The sequence below is a fragment of the Oreochromis aureus genome, linkage group 13, assembly GCF_013358895.1.
Source record: "Oreochromis aureus strain Israel breed Guangdong linkage group 13, ZZ_aureus, whole genome shotgun sequence".
NCBI lineage: Eukaryota > Metazoa > Chordata > Actinopteri > Cichliformes > Cichlidae > Oreochromis > Oreochromis aureus.
This window is the reverse complement of record NC_052954.1, coordinates 26,974,506-26,988,864: the sequence shown is the minus strand read 5'-3', so window position 1 is coordinate 26,988,864 and position 14,359 is coordinate 26,974,506. Positions and strand designations below refer to the sequence as shown.

At 39.9% G+C, this 14,359-nt stretch overlaps 1 protein-coding gene across 1 annotated transcript in view; it reads right to left on the bottom strand.

The window, feature by feature from the left end:
- The window catches only part of LOC116324831 (calcineurin subunit B type 1), a 30,206-nt gene that overhangs the window by 3,110 nt on the left and 12,737 nt on the right, over positions 1-14,359 (bottom strand). The window contains exons 2-5 of the mRNA XM_031745596.2: positions 13,631-13,670; positions 2,710-2,886; positions 1,332-1,391; positions 749-933 (exon numbers count right to left, since the gene is read on the bottom strand). Of these exons, the coding sequence (XP_031601456.1) occupies positions 749-933; positions 1,332-1,391; positions 2,710-2,886; positions 13,631-13,670 (462 nt within the window). The remainder of the gene's footprint in view (positions 1-748; positions 934-1,331; positions 1,392-2,709; positions 2,887-13,630; positions 13,671-14,359) is intronic.

The following is a 14,359-nucleotide window of genomic DNA, read 5'->3' as shown; positions in this document are numbered from 1 at the left end:
CATACTCTCTTCCGTTGTTACTTTTACATAACAGTGTTGCTAATACTACAAAGCAAGAATAAAATCATGTCATGGAGCCTTTTCCTTGAACCTCGAAGTGTTTGAACTGCACTGCTTCGTTAAAAAAAACAGATCTAATACTCTCCTGCACCACTCTGAAAATACACTCCCACGAGGACAGAGCCATTTTAGTTCATGGCTCCAGAGATATAGCTGTCAAATGTGGGGCTCATGTCTGTCAGTTGGAAGTGGAGTCTTTCATTTTAGAATATGTCTCAGAGCAAAGCCATTTCCACTGGGGTCCAGCAAGAGACGAGTCGGTGTATCACAGTTTTCAACAAGATGACACTAATTGTATTGCGAGAACTTCATTTGTGTCTGTGATTAGATAATTAAAGCCACATACTTTCTAGTTAGTTTATACATATCAGTACGACAGCAATGAGAATATTGATATGGGTCAGTGCTTTTACAAACCAAATAACGCTCATCACTGCCAACCTTAAATTTGCTGGATGACACAGATCCTCCTACATATGCCGTAAGTACTCACCAGGCTATGTTTACAGCCCTTGACACCACATTTCAACAAGGAAGTGTGAAACTGAAACCCAATGCCGTTGAGCCTAAGCAAAAAGCGTTTGTGTTTCCAGAGTTTTCCGCCCCTTTGACATTTGCTTCCAACATACTAGGCTGCATCAGCACAAATGTCACCACCCCAAAATACCCCAGGAGGGCTTTGACTTACTGCACAGAACTCTTCAAAGGATATCCTGCCGTCTCCGTCCTTGTCTGCATTGATAATGGTCTTGTCCACGATCTGCTGGAGCTGCGTGTCCTTCAGGTTGTTGCCTACCATCATCTTCAGAACCTGGAAGAGCTCGCCATTGGAGATGTAGCCATCCTTGTCCATGTCATAGATCCTAAAAGCAACTGTGGTGCAGGGAGTGGCATGGGGAGGGAGCAGAAGCACAGGTAGTTGGAAGTCTAAACCAATCAACCTTTATTACAAATAGTCTTTAACTCTTCTTTAATATTTAATTTTTTTTTTTTTTTTTTTATTTTTTTTTTTTTTTTTAACTTGACTAGCTCATGAAAGGTGACCCAAAAGGTTAACACTGTGCACTACAAAGGACATACTACCCCAGGGGAATTTGTGTTGCAGCAGCAAGGTGACGTGAGACAAACAGAAGAGGGGAGTCACAGGGGACAAACCCCCTGTCTGGTTTTACTCCCAAAGCAACAAAACAAATAGATGTGCTTGAGGACAAGAAACTCGTTCTACTACCCATGGCCACGTGTGATTTAAGTGAAGAAGCAGCTTTACTTACACCGAAGCTTCTGCTCTTTGTCCCCCTTAACGCTGAACTGTGAGACACCCTCGATAAACTCTGTGAGAAGAGAGAACAGAACAACAATCAGTGCTGTAGGTTTGCAGCTAAACCAGGCTTCCCACACAGTCCTGACTTCAACATGGCATTTTAGAAACATCTTGATTTTTTGGAATTTGCTCTTTAAATAGTATATTAAGAAAAACGTACACAATACAGAAGCATAACAACATCAAGTTTATTATCAAAACACAGAAGAGATCATTTACAGTCCAAAGACATACACTGTTCTTTATGATGCTAATTCTTTTCATTAACTCTCAATATTTATCCACATATATTTTTTTGTGGAAAGTGTTACTACTGTACAGAAGAATGTCCAGGTTGCAAAGTCCGCAGATATCGAACCTGGGCTATTTTTAAGCCTGCACTATGACTGAACTTCCAAGATAGTGGCACATTTGTAAACATGCAGACCAATAAAAGCAACCCTTATCTTTATGCAATAGGGGCAATTCCCCATCATGTGTTAATGACGTGTTCAGAATGTGGACTTTGTGCCCCAGTGAAATGCATTATATTGCAAATGACCTTAAAAGCAGGTGGCAGAATATTTTAATGGACTGGAAACAAAATAAAATAAATGGTTTTAGCATTAAAATCCAGCAGCAGGTCTTATTAATGGAACAGGATGCTGGATTCTACAAGACGAAGAGGAGCTGAATGAGCTTGATTCAAGGAACTTTATTCAATCTTGTTTTGTTAGATGTGTTATAACTGAACTGCTATATTCTGCACCTCATATCTTTATTTTATGCCTCTCATTCTAGTCTCAGTGTATTTGTTGCTTATAAAATTGTTACTTCAAAGAAATACTACAATATTGCCATATTTGCAGTGGTATTACTCTTAGTTACAGTACTGGCTGATCTGAGCTATGTACTGTAGGCCATTTCACACATATCTTTAAGAAGCTTGCATGCCGCTGATTTACATAATGGTGAAATATGAATAGTGACTATCAAAAATGAATTTGCAGCACATTTCCTCCTATGTTGTTGCTTTTTTTGGCTCACAGCGCACCAGGTCTCCTGTAGCAGGCAGTATCTATTGATTCCATGTGTTTAAGTATGAGAGTAATACTTAAACCATGAGTAAACTAGAAAAATGAAAGCAAAGCAAACTTCCACTTAAGAACCAGGTTTGTTGCTGAAGTCACAAATGTGTCAAGAATTCTTTTTTCTTTTTACTCTTAGTCCACTTGTAAAAATATCATATAGAAACACTGCTGCTCCATCTTTGAACTATTTCTCACATTATTAAGATAAAATAAAATACAGCTGTAAAATCCCCACAAGCAGACAGGTTTATTGCATACCTTTAAAGTCCACTTCTCCATTCCCATCCGTGTCGAATATGTCGATAACCCTTTGCACCAGCGGGTTCTGTTGCAGCTCTGGCAGAGACATGAACTCCTCCACGCTGAGTGAGCCAGAGTTATCTAGGTCGAGTTTCTTAAACCTCTTCCCTAGCCTCTTAATCTCATCAGCATCGACTGGACAAAGAGAAAAAGAAAGAGAAGATATGGGTGAGACATTGTGTTTCAAGACATTTAGCTGATCATCTTTTCTATCTTGTTAGATAATGAAAATTATGACAAAACAACCACAAGTGTGCACATGTCAAGTGCCTGACAGGCCCTAGTTCTATACAAGAGCATGAGGGGGAAAAAAAAAAACAGTTAAAAAGCGACAATGACAAATGCACAGTGGACTGTGCACCTGCAGCAACATTAGCCCGAGACTGAGCGAACAAAATCAAACAGAGCAATAAATCACACACACAAACACCAAGTCAGAGGATATTTATGCTACCAAATAAATATCATTATAAATCTCTGCATGAAATGTAGTCATAGATTTCGGTGGTCACCACTTGTAACTAGGTCAAGGACACTACTTGTAGCCTGCAGAGGCCTGGACTACCTGCTACTAGCTGCAGACCCACAGTAAGCATGGTACAATTTGTTCTGCTCTTTTCTAGCCATACCTGAAATAGATGCAACTACAAAAAAAAAGCTCCAATTGGTAGCAAACCTAACATGAAGCAAACTGCTTCTGCTCTGAAAACACTGCCATGGATGTAGATGTTTTTAAAAAAAAAAAATTAGTAAAAGGTAGAGAAATGAGAGCTGACAAGAAAGATTGGAGGAGGGAGTAACAGAGGAGTTATCAGAAGAACGACACAGAGACAAGTACATAAATATAACTTACAGCCTTTGTTGTCTACTTGTGCTTTTTTATCATAAGGGGTCTGGGTCTTTTCTTCCCTTGCCATGAGAAATGGTCTCCACTCCCCGGCCAGTATACTGAGCAATGGCAGTAGTAATCCACAAGCAATCACAAATCCAGTTGTTAATTACTATATAAGCTCATTCACAGAGAGTCAGGTGATCATACTGGCCAACCACAAACTACTACTACTTTACCCACTTTAATATGAGTGCTAAATGGCACAGGGTGTCTATTAATCTTCACAAACAGCTAACAGAGGGAAGAGTCACAATCAAGAGGTGTGACAAAGGTTATGAACTTATTCCAGTCGCGATCAGGTTTAATTACCTCCACAAGGACATCCAGTTTAGTTAAATGGCAAAGATAAGATCGACTTAGGAAGAACAAGCTTTGTGGTGGTAACTGTAAGGAGTTACAGTTGGAATTTCTTGTAATTCCTCATGTGAGCACAGTTGGTGAATTGTAAAAACCACTGAAGATACAACTGTCATCAGAACAGTAAGAACCTGCATTCAAACTGACACAATGTAGGGAACATACGCATCTCATATTTTGGCTATGAAGCTCTAAATGCACATGCGAATGTCTGGATTGCTACAGGATGTTATCCCATTGTTCCGCTTTCTATTATACGATGCAAAGAGAGAGACGGAGAGAGACGGGTGTGGGTTGTGTTTTGGGTTTCAGAGCTCGAACACGCTGTGCTACATCAGCTCGATGACTAATCAGAGTGCGAGTGTGGTGGAGGAGTAGGGGAGGAATAAAGGAGTGAGAGAAAGACAGATTGAGAAAGTTGGAAAGGACATGACCACAGCAGCAGCCACTGTCGGTTACAAGCAAAGCTTTACGTGAAGAAAAAAAATACACTGTTGAAATCCACTTTATAAATATTCTTTATGGTTCCCTGCAGCATGTGTATCTCATCATGATAAATGAAAAAAATCCATCTAGACCAACACCGTGAGCCAACATAAATAAGTTTTGATTTAATGCTCCTCTATTGACAGTTAGTGATTCTGTGTCCTTTCTAATAATAAAGCACATGACAGTCACATGATCACAAATTGAATTTTTATAGCACCTTCAAGCCAATAAAATTCAAAGGGCACTGAGAGCTCTCAAACAGTAACAACATTGTATATTGTAAATGACTCAACTACAGAACAGAGGTTACCTCTGCTCATTGGTCCTTGGAAATAAAATATAAAATCGCATGTCAAATTTCCCAGGAGACTAAAAATATGTACAAATCCATTCAAAGCACTTAGAATGTGTCCAAATAAAGGTCGTCTCCAAAGCACAGTGCAATATGCTTGCCATATGGTGTACTACAAAGCTGGAACAATAAGCAGATCAATTAATTAGTCAGTTGTGCCAATTAATCGGGAGCAATCCCGTTACAGCTTTCAGCATCTTCACTATTACACTATTAATAAACTATCCATGTGCTGTGTAAGTATGTGTAAATTTAAATTAATGATGTCAAAGCCACTCTGATTTTCTCCTGTTCAACACAGGATTTCAGTATACAAATCAAAATGACAACTATCCATGACATCTGAAAACCCAGATTTATTTCTATTGAGAGGTCAGCGGTTCACTTCACTTATATGTTCCCGATATCACAAATCTACACACAAGAACACATTCACAAGCTGATACAGACCACAGGGTGTCTGTGTCTACCAGGCATGAGTTATCAGAGGCGAGCACACGGCTGTCCTGTGACACAAAACACTTCCTTATCAGCGGCCTCCTGTTTCCTGTGCCCAGCAGATGACACCATCTTAGCTCATAACCATTTAGCCCATGAAGGGGTATCAATGCTACAGATAAGCACCACATTGTGTTTAGTATGGTAAATCAAAGCCATGTTTGAGATAATCTGTCACACAGCTGGACAGGTCTTTTTCAGGGTGTTAAATCTTAGTATAAATACTTCTGACACACACAACAGATCCTAAACACTCCACGTTCTCCAAATGGGATCAAAACCAATAGCAAAGAATAACTCCGGGCAGCCCTCTCCTTCAGTTCATCAGTAACTTTAAAAATACAGAGCACTTGTCACCAAATATCAGACTGACAATTTTAGAGTTTAATGATGGGTGAAGTAGGGAGTGCTAAGCCTGCATGAAAATTTAAACACACGAACTTAAAAAAAAACAAAAAAAACAAAAAAAAAAAAAAAAACACTGCACAAAAACAATGCTAACTAGAAATGTTTTATGTTCTATGATGCTGTAAACAGGTATGTTTACAGGTGCAGGCTGCAGCCCGACTGCTCATTAGTTTGTCATCTGTTGAAGTTTAAGGTCTGGCTGCTGGGCTGGGGTCAGCATTCACTCAGCTTTAACATCATTCTGGGGTCTTATCTAGCTCAGTGTTAGCATGCTCTCTGCGTGCAAAGAGCCAAAGTTATGTGTACATAATGCAGCCGTTTCCATCCTGGATGAGGTTTGCACACCACTCTCTCGTCGTTTTGTGCAATAAAAATAAACATAATGGCCATATCCACACTGCAGACTCTGCCACTATTTTCCTCCTTTGGCACACAAACAGAAATCAGCTGACTACAGTGCAAGTGGAGGTGGAACCAATAAGCAGGATCGTTAGGCAATCAAACTAACAATTCCAAGGAATTGAACTACTCGGAACCGGCTCTTGTAGAGAACCGGTTCTCAATTCCCATCCCTATTCTTAACAGAAATCCTGTTAAGCAATCTGCTTTTTAAAAGAGTCCACAGAATCAACTAGTTTTATTTGTAGTGGCACACTGTTCCAGAGACTGGTGTCACACTGAAAGGCTTTGTCCCCTCTGGTCGTTAGTCATGTGCAAGGAAGAACTAAAACAACTAACAAACTTTGCAGCAACTGTGTGATGCAGTTGAATCTATGCCATTTAAGGCAGTTCTGAAGGCAAAAGGAGGACCTCAATAAAAAGAATAATAGAATAATAATTACTTGCCTTAGAATTCCATACTCAGCTTTGTAAGGACACAAGGAAAAACCGTTCACAAAACCGCAACCTCAAAGTAACTCCCTGTCTCTGTTTAAGTTCCGTTTTGTGCTACACAGTCAGGTTAGTAGGATAAGCTGGATGGAGTTCAGATGAAAAAGTACTGTGACATTTACAACACATAAACTTTGGCGCAGCCGCTAAGCAGGGAACATCTTAACACTGGATCCAGATCCCTTATTGCTGTCAGGACCTGCCGAGTGAGTAGGTCCATGTATTATTCATGGAAGCAAGGACATCGGCCTGCCTTTTCCAATGTCACACCAACAAGCCCCATGTCTGCCAGATTCACACACACAGAGGGGAACCAACTGAGCCAAAATTAAAAAGCATATTGGTTTGACTTATCCAACATATGGGTCCATCTGCTATGGTCAAGTGGTAGATTCCTGAAATCATATCGGAGCTGGAGGTTTAGCAGCTGATGAACAAACAAACAAGGTTCGGCAATTTAACTATTCTTATCTCATGTTCTTACACAAACTCATTCTAGTATGATTAAAAGTGAGTGCAGTGAAGAAAGTTTAATTTCTGAGCTTTACAAAACGCCTATCGCCTCTCTCTATTACAGAAGCTAAAAATCTTAAAATGTGGCACAATGATGTGTACCAAATCTAGCTGCAAATGAGGCATAGTTTGCGTACGACAGCAACAACAACTGATTCCCAAAAAAACTGGAACAAACTGTGACTGGCAGTGGTCACATCCAGGCTGAAATGACCACGCTGGGTGGGAAAGCGGTGCTAGGTGTGAGAGCCAGAGAGATAAGATGAAATGTTCTTGGATTTAAAAAAAAAAAAATTTTTAATTGCAACAACACCTGTAATTACCATCACAGAGAAGAGTGAGAAGTAATGTTGCAGAAAAAACGATTGAGATAAGATAATACACCATACATTTCCTGAATGGGTGGCACATCTTACTCGATTTCACACAAAACAGGATGCTGTTGAGCGACTGGCTATTAAAGCGTGTGATAAAACCTTCAACCTTCACTTTTGCTATTCACTTGCCTTCTTCGCGACCTTTGGTTATATAGGGGAAAGAAAGAGTCATGCATCTAAGCCCAACATCAGACCTGCATGTTAAAGCCTGTCTTTGGCAGCAGAGAAACACAACAAGGTGGGTGATGTTGCAAACTCACATTCAAACACGTACATCTGCTGCTTGTTAGACTATGGATTAAGGTGAGGTGGAGCTACATGTTTGCTATAATGACGGTGTATAGTAGATTATTTTATACATTGTAACCATATTATGTATGGTGCATTAGTTTATAGACAGCACACCTTTGATTTCGCTATGGCATTTTTACACTTTACAGAAATTGATAGGGATGGGTTTGAAAATAACAAGTCTGTGCTTACCTTTACATTTATTTCTAGCAGAATAATATACTGTTGGATGCATTTTCATGTAAAGGAAGTTTAACTGAAATATTATCAAAAATGTTTTCCTATGTAGAAGAAATGCTTTTCTGAGGTCTCCATAGTCACAGAGGATCCTCACACTGCTTTGCTAATGAGCGTCTCTGAGGGAGACCCAATGTAACTGTGAGATGATTATGATAATCTCATATACTCCACCACACAGCACACAACACACACTTACTTCCATAAACGCTGTATGCACCCTTAACTGTGTTACTAGGCAACTGGAACCCGTTAGCCCCCTAAAGTAGCCCACACACAGACACACATATACACAAACAGACACACACACACAAGAATATTTAAATAATTGTTCGGGAGCTGTATGCATGAAAACACATGCATATGTAGATGTCATCAGCCTTTGAGGGCACACAGGAGGCTAACACACATAATCATTACTTAACAAAAAATAAATAAATCTGCTAAGGTTGGCCAAATGGTCCTCCTTCTGGTCTACAGCACACAGCTCGTCCTCCATGGCCTCCTGTACTGTTAGTGGCATTCTTGGGGAATGTGTGTATTTGTGTGTGTCAAAAATTGTTAAATTCACAGCACCCATATCACGAGTCATCTGAAAATGCAAATTCAGCTGATAAAAGAATAAATCTAAAGCAACAAAGGGTGCTTTTTATATGAAACTGTCTATCAGAGTAGCTGCACAAAAGGTTGGTCTGATCACACGCTAAATGCTCTACTTAACTGTAACAAGATAGCAGTCAGCTCAAGCTAACCATCAGACAGCGGCACAGCTGTGTGAAATGGAAATCTGCTAAGTGCAACTGGCGTCTCCACCCCATTTTTGTTTAATTATAAAAAACACAATGTTCCCAAAATATCACTAATGAGTGTGTCCTCTTAAGCATGCTCGACCCTAAAAACGGCTCACCCTGCACATTAATGGAGACATGTGACTCCATTAACACAGCTAACCTGAAACGAGGCAAACGGGGCAGGGGAGGGATGCAGAGCGAAAATTCAGTTGGCATGTTAGCGAGCATCACAGTGCACATTCTGCCATATACAGCTGTCAAGGCACACAAGGTAAGGTGTGAGGGTTCGCAAATATGAAAAGGTCGCATGCACAGCTCAATAATAACACAAGTATGACACTCGACACTGGATGAAATATGACACTGTCCCCCAATAAGGGGCTGTTGTGAGCCAATGAGGGTGTAAAATCCAGAGAACATATTGAAAGACAAGATTACTGCTGAAGGGATAACAGGACTGCACACCAATCTAGAGATTGGGAGTTTTAAACTCATGGGAAGGTAACATTGGGTGGGGAAAGCGAAAAAAAAACAAAAATGCCGCTTTAAATTTTGACAATCCTCCTGCATTGCATGCCCAATACTACAGACACAGTAACAAATTCTCTTGATCAAGACCATATTTTATATCTGCTATCCTGCCTTTTGAACAGGGAGGAGCCATAAGGATGAAAAATCCTCTCTGTCATTTTTGACTGAACGGTGTTGCATGACGTGTACAGCCTGGCAGCATTTTGGTGGGTGATATGATCAGTTGTAAGGTTGAAGTTAAAGCCACATGCAGGATGTCACAAGCTGTTTCTTAGGACAGACTGTCAAAATTCAAACACAGGATTTTCCTCCCTGTTTGAAAATGTATCAGCTCCCTCTATGTTGCAGAAGTGCTGCCAACTGTTACTCTTCACATTTGTTTACTTCCCTCTCAATCTCTGTGCACACATGTACTGTATTTTAATACCGCAGAGTTCCCAGTTAAGAAGCTCTCACTGACATTGTTTCAGTTTCTCTAATTAGATACATAACATTGCATTTATTACATAAATAGCAACCATTTTATTGTTATATATGCTAAACCTTTGATTTACATGCAAAATGAGAAAGTTAGAAGTGAGTAACGGTGCATATCAGCTATGTCAACATCCATGTGGTCAGCTGAATGTAATTCAACTCCGGTTGCGTTTAGACTCAAATTTGAGCACAGCAGCCAGTTTAAAGCAGTGTGATTGAGCAGGCAGTAGGCAAGACTTCTGGTTTATCTGTCAATTTTTTTTTAAATTTAGTCCGTTTTTTGGACTAAATAAAAAAAGCACACACACAAAAAAATACAGTGTTTCTCTCACACTGCGTTAGTCTTATCTCATTTAGACTGCAAGTGTGAGAAGGCTATACAGCTGAGAGCTGCAGCACTCTGTGCATTAGGCTGATTAATCTGGCTGCAACAACAATGTACAGCTTGCCTGCCTGAACCAAACTGAGGACGAGGACAGGGCAAAGCATTGATGGTGTTTATTTATAGCCGTTCCGTCATGAGAAAACCCCCAACTCACCCCACTACCCCCCACCGACAGAGGCTCAGGCTCCCACCCTCAGGGAAACCCCTAGCAACAAGGAACTCCAGCAAGCCGCCCGCCATTTATTTTTGGCGGCTGCAGACAGACCTGCAATGGTTTCAAACTCGCTGCTGCGTTTCTCTGAGAGCATGAAGCGTTGAGGGGGGTTTCATGGTTATGTGTGTGTGTGTGTGTGTGGGGTGAACAGAGTGGCGGAACAGAGTGGGCGCGTGCATATACTTTAGCAGAGTGTGTACTGCAAAAGGATGTGTGAGGAGGTGTGTGTCCGTGTGGTTTGTCTAATTATGCACAATGTTACAAGTAGGCCATTAAATTCTGCCTGATCTAAGCTCGCTTAAGCCAGCAGTGGTGAGACACTGCACTGAAAAGAGGCTACAGGCCTTTCAGAAATTCATCCTCCAGCACAGAAAATAGAGACAAAAATCATGTCAGGCTGAAATGCAACACACAAATATCGCAGTAATGTCTGCAAAGTAGGCTAAATGATTAGCAGCAAGTCAAAGCCACATGCTAGATGGCACAATTATTCCCATAATTACTGACATCTACTGTTCACTTGACTTGAGCCCTTTAGGTCAGCCAGAGTCCCTATTAATGTTGCTGTACTTTCTTCATGTGGCATTTCAACAAAAAAACTCATTTAGCACAAGCCCTCAAACACAAGAGGCGCATTTTTGTTAGACTGGCCCTGCTTCTCATGTTGCAGGGAGAGTTATGATCAATGTGGCCAGGGAGAGGGCGAGTGGGATTGTGCATGGAATCTGACCCGATTTCACAATCCATCTTATCAGTGCAACACATGGAGAAAAACTCATGTAGATGTTTCACACAAACAGAGTTAGAAAGTGTCTGATGGCAGGTGCGAGTGAGCGGGTATCAGACTCAGTCAGACTGTGGGGCAGTAAAGGTGCAGCAGGATGAATTTCTCTGACCAGAGGGCCAGAGCTAATTTCTTAGCAGCCAGTCGAGTGCCTGCCTGTCCAAGCACTTGATGAGCTGAACAGCTGCTCTGTCAGTGCAGGGTGAAACAGAGAGAAGACAGCAAGTGAAGGCCCGAGAGAGATAGGAAAAAATAAAACAACAAATAAAAAGCGAAAATAGCAGGACTCAGAGCTAAGAAATAAGTTGGATAGCAAATTTTGCAATAATAACAGAAGCAAATATCTTCTAACATAATAATAAAAAAAAAAACAATGCCTAATATATAGGAGGAAATCATCATTCTCTTTCCTAAATTCCCACATGTCTGCATATTATGTGTATCTGTACACATATAAAACAGTTTTGTCGTTACTAATTACTTTGGATCTGATAGTTGGTCACACAGATTTTGGTGATCTAGGAAACACTTATATACACATCCCATCTAAAATGTTTTTGGCTGAAACAAGCAGTAGCTAGCTGTGCTAGATCATTGCTATACCACTGATGTATGCATATGGTCAGATCTAGAACAGGCCTTAAATGTGGGAGGTCACCCAAGTTTAATTTTGGCTCATGTCTGTGTAACCATGACACAAATGGAGCCATCGGAGCAATAGGAGAAACACATCCGGGTATTGCATTCTCAATTTGGCATTTCTTGTCAGTGTTTGTATTTGATGCCTAAGTAACGCATTTAAAAACAAACAGCAAATAGGATTGATAACATTGAAAGAGAAGGAGAAAGACAATTAGACAATGGTAACCAGGAAAAATGTAGCTAGAGAGAGAGCGACAAAGACAAAAGGACAGTGAAGCTGTTAATATCCTGGACTGATTACAGAATTCCTTTATGGGTTCATTACAGGGTCATGCATCATCCAAAATTCATCTCCCTCGCTATGGTGGTATAATCCTGGGGAAGGAATGGCTGGAAGGCCCAGCAGGCCAAGGTCCCGTTCCCCACAATGTTACAGTAGGACAATCTAAGTATGGAAAAGCCACAGTGCACACGCACTGTGTCATTAAAAATATAAAAAAAAATATTCAAAATGTCATTTTGAATATTTTTATGCGTATGTCTGTCATGGTAAGCATCCTATGCAAATATAATTATAATAAAATAACAAATTAACTTTAAAACACATTAACTCATAATTTACAGCTTAAACATAAGGCAAGCAAATCGTCTGTTGTTGCAAAGTCATCCCCAGCTGCAATACTTGCAAATTAACAAAATCCCTGTGGATGTTCCTTGACTATGAAAAAAATTGCAGAAAAACTACTACTACTAAAATTCCTGCCCTTCCTATACCTCTCCATCCCATCTCCATCACATTACCTGTTTTACCTGGTTTGATCAAGATTATAACATACAATAATAGTTGTGGAGAAGAAGTTTATTTTAATGCAATTCTGCCTCATACAAGACTATTTTTTTTACACCGTGACACCAAAACTCACAACATTTCATCATTTTTGCATCAGGATTACCGAGGCGGTAATCCTGATGCAAAAATGATTCTTCTTGTCTGAAGGTCAATCTAAACAGCAGCACGGTCCCTGAAGTACCCCTAAACTACGAGGGACCTGTCACAGTCTCAGCACTCATTAAACACATCCAGCAGCGCACCCTTTTTAGCAGGTGTAAAAATGTGCAGTTTGCACCAAAGAGAGCTGGTGAGAAATCTGCATCTCTGAGGACCTTTCAACAACACAAAGCTGTATGAGCTTGTGTGGATGTGCATCATCAGGTAGGGAAGGTGAAGGAGGCCAGCAAAGAAGAAATGTGAGTCATATCTTCAGCTCTCCTCCTCCTCTTGAGCTCATAAACCTGAATATGTCTGTCTACCAGGCAGACATCTTGTAAAAATAAAAAGAGCATAAGAGACTGATTCCAAGACAATGTCTTCACCATTTCATCACTTATGCATGATAAATCATAAAATGCAGCTAAGTTATGATGTAGTTAAAATAATGCTGTAGGAGATTTTTAATTATAAAGATTTTTAACCCAAAGGAGGAAATGAGATAAGCAGAAATACCAGACATTCATTTATCAGAGGACATTCAAAATCTGTAAACTGGATGTTACACCCAATTTGTAGTACTGATTTTTACCCTTTACACCAAATGAACACTGTCTCCTTACTGGAGAGTCATCAAAATATTGGTTATTTACTAGTCATGTCAAAAAGCCCAGAAAACGGATCAAATAAAGTTTTATTTTATGTTTTTTTAGTAAACGAAGTTTTGTACAATTAGATCAAGCAAAGATTTAAGCTACTTACAGTGTGAGCACATCTCCAGGGGGTAACTGGCTTCATTTCCCTGAAGAAAGAAGAAAAGCAGAAAGTTCAGTTTAGGCTGTAACAAATATCACAAAAGCACAAATATTTCAAATTATGTGCAATAACAGTAACAAGTTTTACCCAAAATCACTCATATCAGTTAAATTTATTTAAAGACCCCAGACTACAGCAGTTTGTGAGAAGGCCAATAGGATCCAGTCAATCTGCACAGTCTAATTCTGAACTTCTTTTTTAATTTTTATTAATAAGAGTATGAAAACTCTGCAGCACATGTGCACTGATTAGAAGTTAGTGCAGCACAGACATGTACAAATACTTTGACAAAACACAGACTGCTTCCTTGTTGATCAAACAAACAATGGCACCTACGAGGAAAGACAACATACAATAGGGCCACATGATCTTTGTTAGGCACAGGATTCATTTTCATACCACATTTTATCAGTGACAGTAATAGAGCGGCCAACAGGACATTCATATGCGTTTATATTTGATTTGTGTATTTAATCTAACACAAAGAATTCCAGGAATTCCAGAAAAAAAAGAAATGGAAGTGTAACCGATCTTGCCAGCACATGTTGCCAAGATGCAGAATCAAGACTGAAAATGAATGGCTTTATTGTTAAATTCAAAGTAATGGATTGTAACCACAGACACTGTAAACGATGTCCTGTAGCCTCTATGTCTGAAAAGTGAAGTCAACTCAAA